Source organism: Crotalus tigris, unplaced genomic scaffold (assembly GCF_016545835.1).
Source record: "Crotalus tigris isolate CLP2741 ecotype Arizona unplaced genomic scaffold, ASM1654583v1 scf7180000024119.3904262, whole genome shotgun sequence".
NCBI classification, from domain to species: Eukaryota; Metazoa; Chordata; class Lepidosauria; order Squamata; family Viperidae; genus Crotalus; species Crotalus tigris.
In genome coordinates, this window is record NW_024100396.1 from 1330478 (window position 1) to 1344428 (window position 13951).

The following is a 13951-nucleotide window of genomic DNA, read 5'->3' on the forward strand; positions in this document are numbered from 1 at the left end:
AGGGAGGGAGTAGCCGAGCGCGATCGGCTGCACTCGTTCGCTCGCTTCCTCCTTCCCTCCGTGTAGTCCCCAGGGCGCATGCGCGCAGTTTCAAGGGCATCGGCTTCTAAGAAGGGATAGTTTTATTTGGGGGGGGGGGGAAGAGAAAGGGAGAAGGTTGAGCTCGCAGGAAGCGGGAGTCTCCCGTACGCCCTTCTCTATAGAGCAGGGGTCTTCAAACTTGGCCCTTTGATGACTTGTGGACTTCAACTCCCAGAATTCCTCAGCCAGCAACGCTGGCTGAGGAATTCTGGGAGTTGAAGTCCACAAGTCATCAAAGGGCCAAGTTTGAAGACCCCTGCTCGCTATATAGGAAGGCCTGTGCATTGTTGCTAGCCCGTTGCGATTTTTGTATTTCAAACTTGCAGGGCGGGACTTGGGCGAGCCACCTTGCGTTGGGTGTCCCTAGCAGTTGTAATGTACACAGGGCGATGCAGGGGATTGCGGAACTAGGACGTCGGGAAGTCGGATGGGGCTGGGTTCGGACAGACGCTGAGCCACCGCAGAACAAAACAAAACAACAAAAAACCCCGAAGGGACATTGTATCGAATTTTAAATCTTGCAGGCTGTGTGTGAACGGGGTCCGAGCGAAGTTCCGTGCAGCCTCTTTGCAGGCCGTTCGAATTCGATGAGAAAAATCGAGCAGATTCTTAGGCAAAAGCGGTGGAATTGGATGTGTGTGTGTGTGTGTGTGTGTGTGTGTGTTTATAATTTGGACGCGCGGAGGAAAAGGGGGCGCCAGGTGCCATTTCGTGAGGGAAGAAACGTGTCAATAACAAGCTTATTCTGCTAGGTCACAGTGACTGAGTTCACACAGTGCGCTGGGTAGGCCCAATATGGCTTAGTCTTAGTGCGAGGTGGAACCGGGCTTCTAGACAAGCCAGGATTAAAGCAAGCCGTGGCATGGTTTCATGTTCGAAATTCAGCTCTTGTTCCTTTTTTATCCGCTGGTATAGATCCTAATGCTCAACGAATTTTTTAAAGTTCACACTGGCTGGTTGTTTGAACCTTTGTTAATCAACAATAAAATTTCATGAGTATAAATCAGAGGCCGGCAACCTTGGCTCTTTTATGACTCGTGGACTTCAACTCCCAGAATTCCTGAGACAGCCATGCTGAGGGGAAAGGGAGAGGTTTCAGGAATTCTGGGAGTTGAAGTCCATGAGTCATGAAAGAGCCAAAGTTGCCTACCCCTGGTATAAATGGACTGTGTGGCATGAGTGTCTGTGGAGATTCTCAGTTATCCAGGTCATGGTTGGCCCCAAAGGTGCTTTTTTTCAGGAGGCACCTGAACTTTTGCGTTTTTTTCTTTGAAGGCCTTTTGCTTCTCATCCAAGAAGCTTCTTCAGCTCTGGCTCACCTTCCAGTCAGAGCTGAAGAAGCTTCTTGGATGAGAAGCAAAAGGTCTTCAAAGAAAAAAAACGAGAACATCCAGTTGCCTCCTGAAAAAGCACCTTTGGGACCGTGTCGTGAGTATTGAACTTTTCAGAAACTCTACCTACACTGTACAAATAATATTAAAACTGAAATATTGACAGTATTACATCCAAAAATTTACTGGTGGGCAAAAAAAGGAACAAGCCCCTGAATTCATTGAGTTTAGTGAGATTTTTCAGTGGAGTGTTTGTAAACAGTGACAGCTTAATCAGTGTTTCTCAACCTTGACAATTTTAAGGCATGTGGACTTCAACTCCCAGAATTCCACAGCCAGCATAGTTGGCTGTGGAATTCTGGGAGTTGAAGTCCACATGCCTTAAAATTGTCAAGGTTGAGAAACACTGGCTTAGATTGTCTAAATCAGAGGTAGTCAACCTTGGCTCTTTTATGACTTGTGGACTTCAACTCCCAGAATTCCTGAGCCAGCATGGCTCAGCATGGAAACCTCTGCTTTTCCCCTCAGCATGGCTGGCTCAGGAATTCTGGGAGTTGAAGTCCACAAGTCATAAAAGAGCCAAGGTTGACTACCCCTGGTCTAAATAACAGATAAAAATAGACTCCTGTTCTTTTTTTGCAAGTGGCTAGTATTAAAATCTCACGTCTGAAAAGATTTCGCCTGCCATGGATATAATTGATTGGTACGATTATACCTGTTGTGATTATAGAATGGGTACAATTATTTGCACAGATAATTCTCAAAAGTTGATAGATAATTCTAGCTCTTATGGAGAAGGACAGGGAGACAAAACAAGGGGATATAAATTGATTACTGCACAAAATTGTGGGCAAAAGCTTTTTGACCGGCAAAAAAAGAGACAGTTATTTAAAATGGGGAGTTTAAGGCTAGAAAGTGGCCAATTCATTCCATTCTGTGGAATACAAAGGCTGAATTCACCCACTATGTCTAAACGAAGCTATACTGTGGTTTAATTTATAAAGGGTCCTGTTATGGGAAATACTGCCTGTCCTAGACTAAAATTGCCTGTCCTGGCAATTTTAAGATGTGCGAACTTCAGCTCCCATAATTCTGAGGAATTCTGGGAGTTGAAGTCCACACCTCTTAATTAACCATAATTTATTTGTGCAGATATCAGTCATTGGAAATACAGTTGTTTTTTGTTAAACAGGGTTTACAAATGTTGTGGGTATTGGGCCTGAGCCCTGAACTCTTAAACTGTTATTTCTGCCAAGAATGAGGTGGGTTGTGGGTTGTTTTTTGCAGCCCTTAGTCTGGGAGAGGCAGTGTGTTTCTCTTACATCCCTGCAGACATTTTGCTCAGATCTGCCAAACTCACTTTCTATTTTATTTTTGGATACCTTCAGGTGTGCTTACTGGGGATTTAAAAAAGTCCGGATTGCGGGACAACAGCCATGTGATGGAAGCACCGTTGTACCCCATGTAAAAAATAGTTAATTAGATTATTAATTAGATGATGTAAGATGGTGAGAAATAGAATATATTCAAATAGATAAGACGTGTATCCCGAATATTAGACTTTGTGATGAATTGTGTTAAAGGGAATTTTGGTCACTTAAAACTTGGAAATTATAAATTTTAAATGTAAATATTAATGGGAAACTAAAAATTGGGAAAAACTAATTAGGACATTGATTGTCTATAAAGACTGAATGTTAAAATAACCAGGATGTGTATAAGCTAAAAAGTATTGATAAATGTAAGAATGTTATTTTTATTTAATTGATATAATAAGAATTGTATTAGTTTAAATATGAGACAGTAAATACTAAGCGGAAAAGAGAGGAAATATTTAATGAGGTAGTTTGAGACTTGTACTAAAGATACTTGTATGTCATTGAATTTTCGATTAACTCAGCTGGCACGTTGCTTTTTAAATACTTAAATGTAAAATTAGAAAATCAATAAAACATTTTTTAAAAAAATGGTTAAGGCTTTGGTCGCTTAGTTGTGGCTTCTGTTCTTTTTTTTACCTTCCTGGATGCTCTTATGCTAGTTGAGCGTATGCTGATGACAGCCCTTTGAGGTGGACAAAATTAGGAAACCAGTTTCATGCGTGCTATTGCTGCTTTTGTTAGAAGGTCATAGTTACAGAGAAACAAGAATCTGAATGTGCTTCCCCTTTCCTTCCTTTCTTCCTCTTTGTGAGAATGAGGGAAAATGCTGCCTGAAATGCTTTCTCCAATTACATTTCTGCCCTGGACTCAAGTTTCATTTATCTGAATGTTGTTGTCTCAATAGGCTCTTCCTCCTGTTGATCAGGTTATTCCTTCTGCCCGGTCTGCCTGCCTGCCTGCCTGCCTGTCTGTCTGTCTCCTTCCTTCCTTCCTTCCTTCCTTCCTTCCTTCCTTCCTTCCTTCCTTCCTTCCTTCCTTCCTTCCTTCCTTCCTTCCTTCCTTCCTTCCTTCCTATCCATCCATCCATGTCTGTCTGTCTGTCTGTCTGCCTGCCTGCCTGCCTATCTATCTATCTATCTATCTATCTATCTATCTATCTATCTATCTATCTATCTATCTATCTATCCAGTGATTCTCAACCTTTCTAATGCCGCGACCCCATAATACAGTTCCCCATGTTGTGGTGACCCCCCAAGTGCGTGTGGCCACCAATAAGAGGGAGTAGGACAGCTAGGGAAAAGGGAAAAAAATGGCGGACAGCATGGTTTGGCGACCCCCGTGAAATGGTCATTCGACCCCAAATGGGGTCCCGACCCACAGGTTGAGAACCACTGATCTATCATCTTCTATCATCTATCATTTATGTATATCCATCTACTAAACCATCTGTCTGTCTATCTATCTATCTATCTATCTATCTATCTATCTATCTATCTATCTATCTATCTATGTAATCTATCATCTTCTATCATCTATCATTTATGTATATCCATCTACTAAACCATCTGTCTCTGTCTGTCTGTCTATCTATCTATCTAATCTATCATCATCTATCATTTATGTATATCCATCCACTCAGCTGCCTGTCTGTCTATCTGTCTGTCTATCTATCTATCTATCTATCTATCTATCTATCTATCTATCTATCTATCTATCTATCTATCTATCTATCTATCATCTAATCTAGAGACTGCCCATCCCACTCACAGGGTGACTACCATACCACATAGGACCCGTAAGTTTTTTTTTTTAAAAAAAAATACAAAACGGCCGAGGGCTGCATGTATTGCAGGGTTTTTTCAGAAACAGAGTCACTTGTTCATTACAAAAAAAAAAAAAAAGATAATTCGTGGTGCTGAGCTTCCTACATGAACTGGAGGGAGTGGTCGAAAGCTTATCAGTTTATCTTCTGATAACTGGGCGTTCCTTTTCCTACAGAAGCCATTTTGTGAATCTGCTCACAACATGCTAATAAAACCGCCCAGGTAGCCTACAACTCAAAAATTGCCTAAAGTCACTAACCTCGTGTCCTATTTTACAATTACAGGGGAAAGTGCTCTAGAAAAGAGGTCCTGACCCACAATATTTAGGCAACATATTCCAGCAAAACTGGAAATTTTTGTGAGACTGGGGAAGATTGCTGGATCAGGTGTGAGCAAGAGGCAGATCGTGATTTACTGGTAAATATTGCTGATCATCCAGAAGTGTCCTAATTTACAACCCACATATAGGGATCAACTCCTCGTCCTTCTAGATTAACTTCCAGATTATCCCGAGATGAACAAAATCTTTAGCAAGAAAGATAAAAAAAAATAGCTTTGGCGCAATGTGTGCCTGGTTTTAGTATCTGAAATGGACTCTGGGATTGTGTTGCTTCCCTTTAAGGTTATCTTTCTAGTCCTGATTTGTGTCTGTTGTTCAGCTTTAGGATTCTAAGTGATTTATTTATCTATCTCATTTGTGTGGCCGCCAGCCTCACAAGAAGTGATTCTAGGGGGCATAAAACAATCAAGTAATAATTAAAATACAATCATTTTAAAAATATAAAACAATAATTATTAATACTGAAGTAGTCCTCAACTTACAACAGTTGTTTAGGGTTAAGTTCGAAGTTACAACGGCACTAAAAAAAATGACTTACGAACATTTTTCACCCTTACAATTGTTGCAGCATCTTCGTGATCAAAATCCAGACGTTTGGCGACTGATTCATATTTGTGATTGTGGCAGTGCCCCGGGATCATGTGATCCCCTGGGAAGCAAAGTCCATAGGGAAGCCAGATTCGGCTTAACCGTGATTCACTTAAACTGTGGCAAGGAACGTCATTAAAAAAGTCACTTAACGGCTGTCTTACCTAACAACAGAAAGTTTGGCGTTCATAGAAGTAAAGGAAGGGTCTTCAAAAATTTAATATTGAAAGAGAAATTTAAAATTGAATTTGCTGCAGTGGAAATTTACTGAGTGGAGAAGCAACTAAAATGGATGGGAAACAGGAAAGGATAGTTAGTATAAAGGCAGGATGTAAGAGAAACACGTAGGCAAAATTGTTATCTGGGTCTTCAGAATGGGAAAAGGAGCTGTAAGAGAAGGTAACTAGCAAAACAGGAAAGAACCTATTTTTCTAAGATGTCATAAAAGGGGGGGGCAGAATTCAGGCAACTGAGCATGTGCAATTAGTTGATTAATATTAACTGACACACCTTGCATAAATTATCTCTTAATTTTAATGTACATGTGATGTATGATTTAATATGTAGCAGGAAATATGTAGGAGGCGGTCGGAAAGAGTATAACCTCGTAGTACCTCAGCCAATGAGGAAAGAGGACGGATGTGGTGGCCGGGACAGGGTTGTATAAAGAAGGGAATATTTTGGGTTGAAACTTTGGAGAGAACCAAGCTTTGGTAGGTTCTCTCCCCGCTTATTGCAATAAACGAAACAAAAGGCCTTCACTGTGTCTTGGTTGGTTATTGGTCAGGCGAGCTCGCCTCTGGTCACAAAGGAAAGTAGCCAGGAGCACACAACAGCGTCAATTGTGGACGTAAGTCGAGAACTACCTATGTATTTAAAAAGAGAATGTGGGCACACAGAGAGTGACTGTATCAATAATGGAGCTATTTTAAGATATGATTGATTCCCTGATGATATAGTCAGGTCTTGAGGGATTTCCAGAACATTAGCAGAGATGGAGCTACCCTAACTTTTATTTATTGATTAAATTTTTATGTCTCCCATCCTGCTGAGAGCGAATCTGGGCAGCGTATGGTGAAATAAAAGATAAAATACAGTTATAGAAACAGTTAAAATTACAAGAATCAAATAGGGGGAAAAAAGAGTAAAAAAAAAAAACCCAAAATCCAAGGGGTCACGTGGAGTGGAGGTGGAGCCTTTTGTCAACTTTAGAAACGGGAGGGGATGCTCTATTATTAATTATGATTATTATTTTAGTTTATTATCTTGTTTCTAAGAAAAGGCCTTGTGCTGGTCAGCAATCACAAACTTTGGCCCCAGGTGCAGCTTCTAAACCCATTTTCAAGGGCAGCCTTGTAGTTGAAACAAAAGTTCTAATCAATATGGCAGATTCATTTAGAGTAGGGGTCTCCAAATTCATCTACTTTAAGAGTGTTAAAGTTGTCAGATTTGGAGACCCCTGATTTAGAGAAAGAGTTACCCTGTTTTTCCAAAAATAAGACCCAACTGGAAAATAAGCTCTAGCATGATTTTTCAGGATACTCCTAATATAATCCCCACCCTAAAAATAAACCCCAGTTAAGCAGACGGACGCATTTAGTACCGTATTTTCCCCAAAATAAGACCTCATGCGACTTTTAGAGCAAAAATTAATATAAGACACAGTCTTATTTTGGGGGAAACACAGTAATGAAGGAGACCCCACTTTGCCTGCCTTAAAATTCTCATCCAAAAAGCTCCACAGCATAGAAGACAGTCTTTTTTATTATTATTATTCCAAATACTGGGATATAGATGGCAAGATTAATGTCTGCTCCTTGCTGAAACATTTAGTAGCACAATGGCAGGCTGATATTAAACTCGGAAGCTTTTAGCTTCCCCCCCAAAACAACAACAACAACAAAACCCTGAATTGAATGTAGTGCCCCAGCAGTGATGAAATTTCTCAAGAAACTTATCGTTCTCTGTTGTACAAAATAATAATAAAAAAAATCCACTTGTTAGTATTCTAAACCGAACGCTTGGATGCTAAAATGCTCCGTGTTGTGTGGGGTTCATAAACTGAAGGCTGATGGGCTGCATGGAAGCTGAATTGGGGATACCGATGGGGGCAGGTTGAAGGGTCTGCTGACTTTTGTTGTCCTGCAGGAGAAAAGATGGCTCCGTAGACGTGGCAGCCATACAAGGCATGCTGGTGATCACCATGATATCTGGACGCAAGGAGGAGCTGGTTTCTGATGGGGTTGGTAGACCTGCAGCCCCAGCGATGGAGCCTTGGCTGGCATAGCTGAGTGCCAACTGCTCCAAGCGTCTCTTCTTGAAGAAAGCCTGGGTGGTGGCATGCAGTGGCTGGAGAAGACGAGGGATGGGTTGTCCTGGGTGTAGGAAGAAATCAAAGCCGGAGCAATCCGCAGGATCATAGGCCAAGGGGCAGGGGGACCCTTCGTTCTCGCCAGGCCAGGCAAAAGGGAAAGGGAGTGTAAAGTCTTCGGTGAGTACCCGAATGGCAAAGTCATCTTCTTTGCCAAATTCCTTGTAGGCCCTCTGGATGCTGTGGAAGTGCTCTTCCCATTTTTTCATGTCTCCGTCGTAGATGTCTGGAAAGGAACCCGGAAGTGTCTGGAAGAGCCTGGAGAGGGTTGGGCCAGCTGGAGAACCGGACAAGCTGTAGATGACTCCGGTTGGGGTGCTGGGCGAACCCGTCTGGTTGAAGATGGGTGGTGGCTGGAGGGATGTCAGAGATGGGGGCAGCAGGAAGTCTTGTGAGCTGCTTCCGAGGTCTCCTCCAAACGTGGATCCACTACCTGTAGTGGGAAGGGACTTGCCCTGTTGCAGTGAAGCCAGGGGACCTGAAACTCCGCCATCACCTGCATGGAACATAAGAGAAAAGACAGGAAAGTTAGGCTACATTTCAGCAAACTCGCTTGTTGGGGAGAAGTTCTCTTGAGGCTCTCCAAAGAAGATGGTAAATAATCCTTCTCAAAGGACTCCCTTGTGATACAAGAGGCAAATGGCAGAAAAGTCCAAGTAGCAGAAGAGTTGTATGGATGGTATAGTCTCCCTCAATGAAACAAGAGCTTCTTGTTCAACTTGTGCTAATGCAGTGGTTCTCAACCTGTGGGTTAGGACCCCATTTGGGGTCGAACGACCATTTCACGGGGGTCGCCAAACAACGCAGTCCGCCATTTTTTCCCCCTTTTCCTTAGCTGTGCTATTCCCTTTTATTCTATTGGCTTTTGAAAGCCAATAGAATAGACTCTCTTGAATAGAGTCTAATTCTATTGGCTTTCAAAAGCCAATAGGAATTATCCAGGCTGTCTCTCCCCTGCTGAGCCCGCCAAAAGTCCCATTCTGCAAACGGTGCTGCACCAGTTGAGTAGTCCTTGACTTACGACCGGTTGAGTAGTCCTCAATTTACGACTGGTTGGGGGTCGTGACATTAAAAAGGTTGAGAACCACTGTGCTAATGGATTCAGAAGAGAGAGAAAAAAAATGTTGGCCCTCACAAATGAGGACTAGCTTGGAAATATCCCTAAAACTTGTGGATTTTTGGTGAGACATAAGAGGTTGCAAGACAGAAAAAAGAAGTATCTTGATTAGCCGAAGACCCATCAAAACGAAGAAATCTTTAAAATAGTGTTAAACAATATTATCCCTTCAAACGAACATCTAGCAGGAAGGAAAACTCAACAAGGATCTTCCAAAACAAATACAATCCATTACTTCTCCCCACCCCCACCCCTTGCTATTTTGATTCTTGGCTTTGACTTTTGGTTTTTTTCCCCCCATTTTTTTTTTCATGTCATTTCAATATCTTTGATCAATTTTATTGAAAAAGCAATCCATAAAGTAGGACAGACACCCCCCCCCCCAAAAAAAAACCCCTGAAGGGGAACAGCTAATGATTCAGTAATATTACTGGCCGGTAAAGTCTTCAGCTTACTGTATTTTGGGGGGCAATTTTAAGGGGCAAAATAGTTGTGTTCAGCTTCTTATAGATGCAGAAAATCTATTTTGCCTGTTCATTGGACGTTGATGGTTTTGCCATGAAGTTTTGGTGGCGCATTCTGGACATCGTCTATGTGTTGTTAAAAAAAGGGGGGGACTGGGTGTATGCTGCGAATTGCTCGCTCCTTCTTTGAATTTTGCTAGTAAATAAAACAGCAGCAACAAAGCATCTCCAAGGAGACGAGAGAGAATATGGCTATAGTAATAAAACGATGGTTGGAGCAGCAACAAAGAGTCTTTAGAAATTATGTAGATTTCTTGATGGGAAGATTGCCATATATAAGCGGATGATATTAAAGGGCTATTATATATGGTGATTGGTAAGGGATCAGACTTACTTTAGGTTTAGAGCCACACTCATCTGTGTTACTTCCTGGATGACCTTAGAATAAGAGAGTGACAAATTTAGACTGTAGGATTGTTGTAGGGAAAATATGAAAGAAAACTACCACGCAAGCAGCCTTAAGCTCTTCAAAAAGCTTGGATATAAGTATTAACAACACTACATGATTTTCAGTCCAGCACTTGTAAGAATGGAATAGAATTGTTGATAGGTCCTAGTTAGCGTCCAGTGGAGGATGCTTGACCCCCAGTTTCTCACGCTTGACACTGCCAAGAACTTTAGCTGCTGCATGCAATTGGACATCAAGATGGACCATCTTGTAGGGGTGAGATTTGGTCCTGCAACAGTCAGTTGTTAAGACCTACCCTACGCTCTCCATATGGCCTACGCTAGGGCCTGCTCAGTCTTTCCTTCTTTAGTCCCTGCAAAGTTCTTCACCTGGAGGATGGGATGGGTTATCCAAAGCCTCTGCCTCTAAAGAAGCCATTGTCATGCCTGGGAAGTTGATAAGAAAGGGGTGGAGGGCCCATTGTTGACTGCAGTTTCCTAGGAAACTACAATGGCTTTCTGATGACATCACAGCTGATCAAAGGGGAAATGACTGTGATGCAAATAATCAGAACTGAATGGGGCATTGGATGTTTTGCTAGGAAGAGAACATCTGTTGGGGAATTAAATCAGTGGCCATGTTTCTACAATCTTTTAATCCTGGATATCAAATTCACATTTTCCAAGTTCATGCAATGCATTGAATCCTTAATCCAAACAAGCCAGGTTTATACAACATGTTAAATTACAAAATACTTAACCCAGGTGAGCACTAATGAAGCTTAGCATGTTAGTGAGTATATTTGCTAGGGCTTTTCTTGATTTGATTGGGAATTCCATGCTATTGGCCATCACAAAGAGCTTGTCAAACCTTCTGCTTAAGATGAAGCCATTTCACACTAATCATAATCCAACAAATCCAGGTTCAGCTCTTCTTTAGAGATCTTGCTAAGTGAAGCACATGTTTTACCTCCTATAGACTGGATCCATGCATATTAAATGGTAATATGATTTGAGACAGGAGCATTTACTGAGTGGGAGTTTGCCCCCACTGGCGCTTGCACAATATCTGCTCAATAACTTTGACGTTAATTCCCAGTGGAAAGCCAAATGGGTTGCTGAACATTCAGACATAGGAAGACATGTACAGGACCCCATGTCAAAAGGCTTTGAACTACTATGTCAGCAATGGACAATCCTGAATAGGATTCACACCTCACATGACCAGGACTTACTGTATAAATGGGGCATAGTATCCTCCCCTCTATGACTATTGGGTCTCATATCAAACTAGACCACATGTGATCAGCTGTAAGCTGAGGGCATATACTGGTCCATTATCTGATATTTTTCATATAAATGATGCTGCGCTTCATTGGTTAGGTGGCCTAGACATTGGTGTCTGTAGATCTTTTTAACATGCATATTTCATGTGTGTTTTTAATTTAGGTGAAGTGCTAATATATATTGCAAGTGTATGTATGATAGGGAGTCAAGCTATTCTCCAAAGCGCCTGAAGGCAGGACAAGACGCAACGGATGGAAACTAGCCAAGGAGAGAAGCAACCTAGAATTAATGAGAAATTTTCTGATAGAACAATTAACCAGTAGAACAACCTGCCTCCAGAAGCGGTGAATGCTCCAACACTGGAAGTTTTTAAGAAGAGACTGGACAGCCATTTAATACAGTTCCTCATGTTGTGGTGACCCCCAACCATAAAATTATTCCAGGGTCATGTGATCACCTTTTGCAACCTTGTGACAAGCAAAGTTAATGGGGAAACCAGATTCACTGAACAACCATGTTACTAATTTAATTTCTCTCCCTTTCTTTCTTTCTTTCTTTCTTTCTTTCTTTCTTTCTTTCTTTCTTTCTTTCCTTCCTTCCTTCCTTCCTTCCTTCCTTCCTTCCTTCCTTCCTTCTTTCTTTCTTTCTTTCTTTCTTTCTTTCTTTCTTTCTTTCTTTCTTTCTTTCTCTCCCTCTCTTTCTCTCTCTCTCCCTTTCTCTTTCCTTCTCTCCTTTCTTTCTTTCTTTCTTTCTCCCTCCCTGTCTCTCTTTCTCTCTCCCTCTTTCTCTCCCTCTGTCTCCCTTTCTTTCTCTCTCTCCACCTCCCTTTCTCTCTCCCTCTCTCATTCTCTTTCTCTCTCTCTCTCTCCCTCTGTCTCCCTCTCTTCTCTCTCCCTCTTTCTCCCTCTCCTCTTTCTCTCTCTCCCCCTCTCTGTTTCTTTTTCCCTCTTTCTCTCCCTCTCAAAGATCCTTAAAATCCTTAAAAGTTATGCTTGGGTGGAAGACTTTTTCTTTTACAGATGGGGCGGGTGGGCCCGATATTCGCAGACAGGAAGGACCCCGCCTGTCAAGCTGCTGCCTCCCCATCACCCTTCACGCTCTCTTGCCAGACCCCCCAGCTGACAAGCGCAAGTTTGGGGGTCGCCAGCTGACGGGCGCAGCGTTCGGCACTGCAGCGGGCTCCCCTTCACCTTCCTCACCAGCCAAAGCATTGCCGGACATTCCAGCTGACGGGCGCAGATCTGGAGGTCGCCAGCTGACGGGTGCAGGAGGTCAGCGCCATGGCAGCCCACCTGCTTCTTAGGATGGAGCAGTTGCCAGGGCTTGCATGGTTGTCGGTGGTGGGGAGCGAGTCAGCGGCCATTGGGGACCACGCCAGCGGTCCTGTGCCATGGGGGCTTGAGGCACAGAGGCACGGGATGTGGAGCGGTGCAGTGCCATGGGAGGCAGCAGGACAGGGAGGAGGGGTTACCCGCATCCTGCCCGCGGAACTCTGGAAGCCTGCCTGAATGAAGAATTTTAGGGGGTGTTGAAAGGGAGACAGACTGAGGACTGTATTAAGACCATAGATGGCTGCGTAAGGAGAGTGGAAGGGAGGCGAATTCGGGGTGAAGCAGAAAACATGGGGGAGGAAGGCGTTAGGAAATAAGCACCAAGGTACATGGTGCCTTGCAAGGGATTCCTGAATGTTCCTTAATTGTTTCTCTTCTCTGTGTGAGAAAAACTTTTGCAGTGTAAATCTGAAACCAGGTGAGATGGCGCAGGAGGTTCTTGGGAGAGGCGAGGACAAGCTTGGCGTTTCCTCTCTCCCAATCCCCTTCCTCTTCTTCACCCCCTTCCCCGGCCTGCCTGCGATCTGAGCTCACGGCTCTGTGGCTTTTCTTGGCCTAGCCTAGCCAAGCTTTCTTCCGCCCACCCTATTCCCGGGAGTGCTGAAGAGGTACGGCAGAAACACATAAATTGGGATTGTGGCGCCCTTGGGAAGCTGATCATGCTTTGAACCTTAGGAGAGGAGGAGGAGTCCCTTCCTCCTTCTCTCCCTCTCTCCCTGTCAAGCCCCCGCGGGCTCGACATGAACGGGCAGGGGAGGGGTCGAGGACAACGTGCGGGGCGGCAAAGAAGACCAGTGGCAGGCGCTGTTCTACCTGGCAGCGTGGATGTCGGCTCTGTGGGCATCCCGACCAACAGCTGAGCGGCTCCAACTTCTGGCCGCCGAACAGCTGAGTCCTCCGGGAGGCAACATGAGGGGTATCGCAAACTCGCGGGGAGGTGGGAAGGAAAAGAAGATGGAAGAGAGTGAGGCTGCAACAGAGAGAGCGGTGTCTCGGTTCCTAAGACTATTGGAAATATGTGTTTTCTGATGGTTTTAGGCGACCCCTGTGAAAGGGTTGTTGGAACCCCAAAAGAGTTGCGACCCACAGGTTGAGAACCGCTGGTATAGAGTTTCCTGCCCGAGCAGGGGGTTGGACTATATGACCTCCAAGGTCTCTTCCATCTGTTATTCTGTTATTCTTTTTTTCCTCCCTCCCTCCCTCCCTCCCTCCCTCCCTCCCTTCCTTCCTTCCTTCCTTCCTTCCTTCCTTCCTTCTCCAATGCTGGAAGTTTTAAAGAAGACACTGGACAGCCATTTGTCTGAAATGGTATAAGGTTTCCTGTCTGAGCAGGGGGTTGGACTAGATGACCTCCAAGGTCCCTTCCAACTGTTGTTGTTGTTATTGTTGTTG

At 43.6% G+C, this 13951-nt stretch overlaps 1 protein-coding gene across 3 annotated transcripts; it reads right to left on the bottom strand.

Moving 5' to 3' along the window:
• Window positions 1-7199: 7199 nt before the first annotated feature.
• On the bottom strand, window positions 7200-10402 carry LOC120298703. Of its 3 annotated transcripts, XR_005554185.1 has the most exons (3): window positions 10259-10385; window positions 9889-9932; window positions 7286-8409 (listed from the first exon to the last, which is right to left on the bottom strand). XR_005554185.1 is itself a non-coding variant. In XM_039322684.1 (2 exons), exons 1-2 carry the CDS (start codon window positions 10384-10386, stop codon window positions 7571-7573), a joined length of 894 nt encoding a protein of 297 aa, XP_039178618.1. In that variant the 5' UTR covers window positions 10387-10402; the 3' UTR covers window positions 7285-7570. The 3 variants fall into 3 exon arrangements, 1 of the variants encoding a protein (XP_039178618.1); XR_005554184.1 differs by lacking the exon at window positions 9889-9932 and having other exon boundaries at window positions 7200-8409; XM_039322684.1 differs by lacking the exon at window positions 9889-9932 and having other exon boundaries at window positions 7285-8409; window positions 10332-10402.
• Window positions 10403-13951: the final 3549 nt, after the last annotated feature.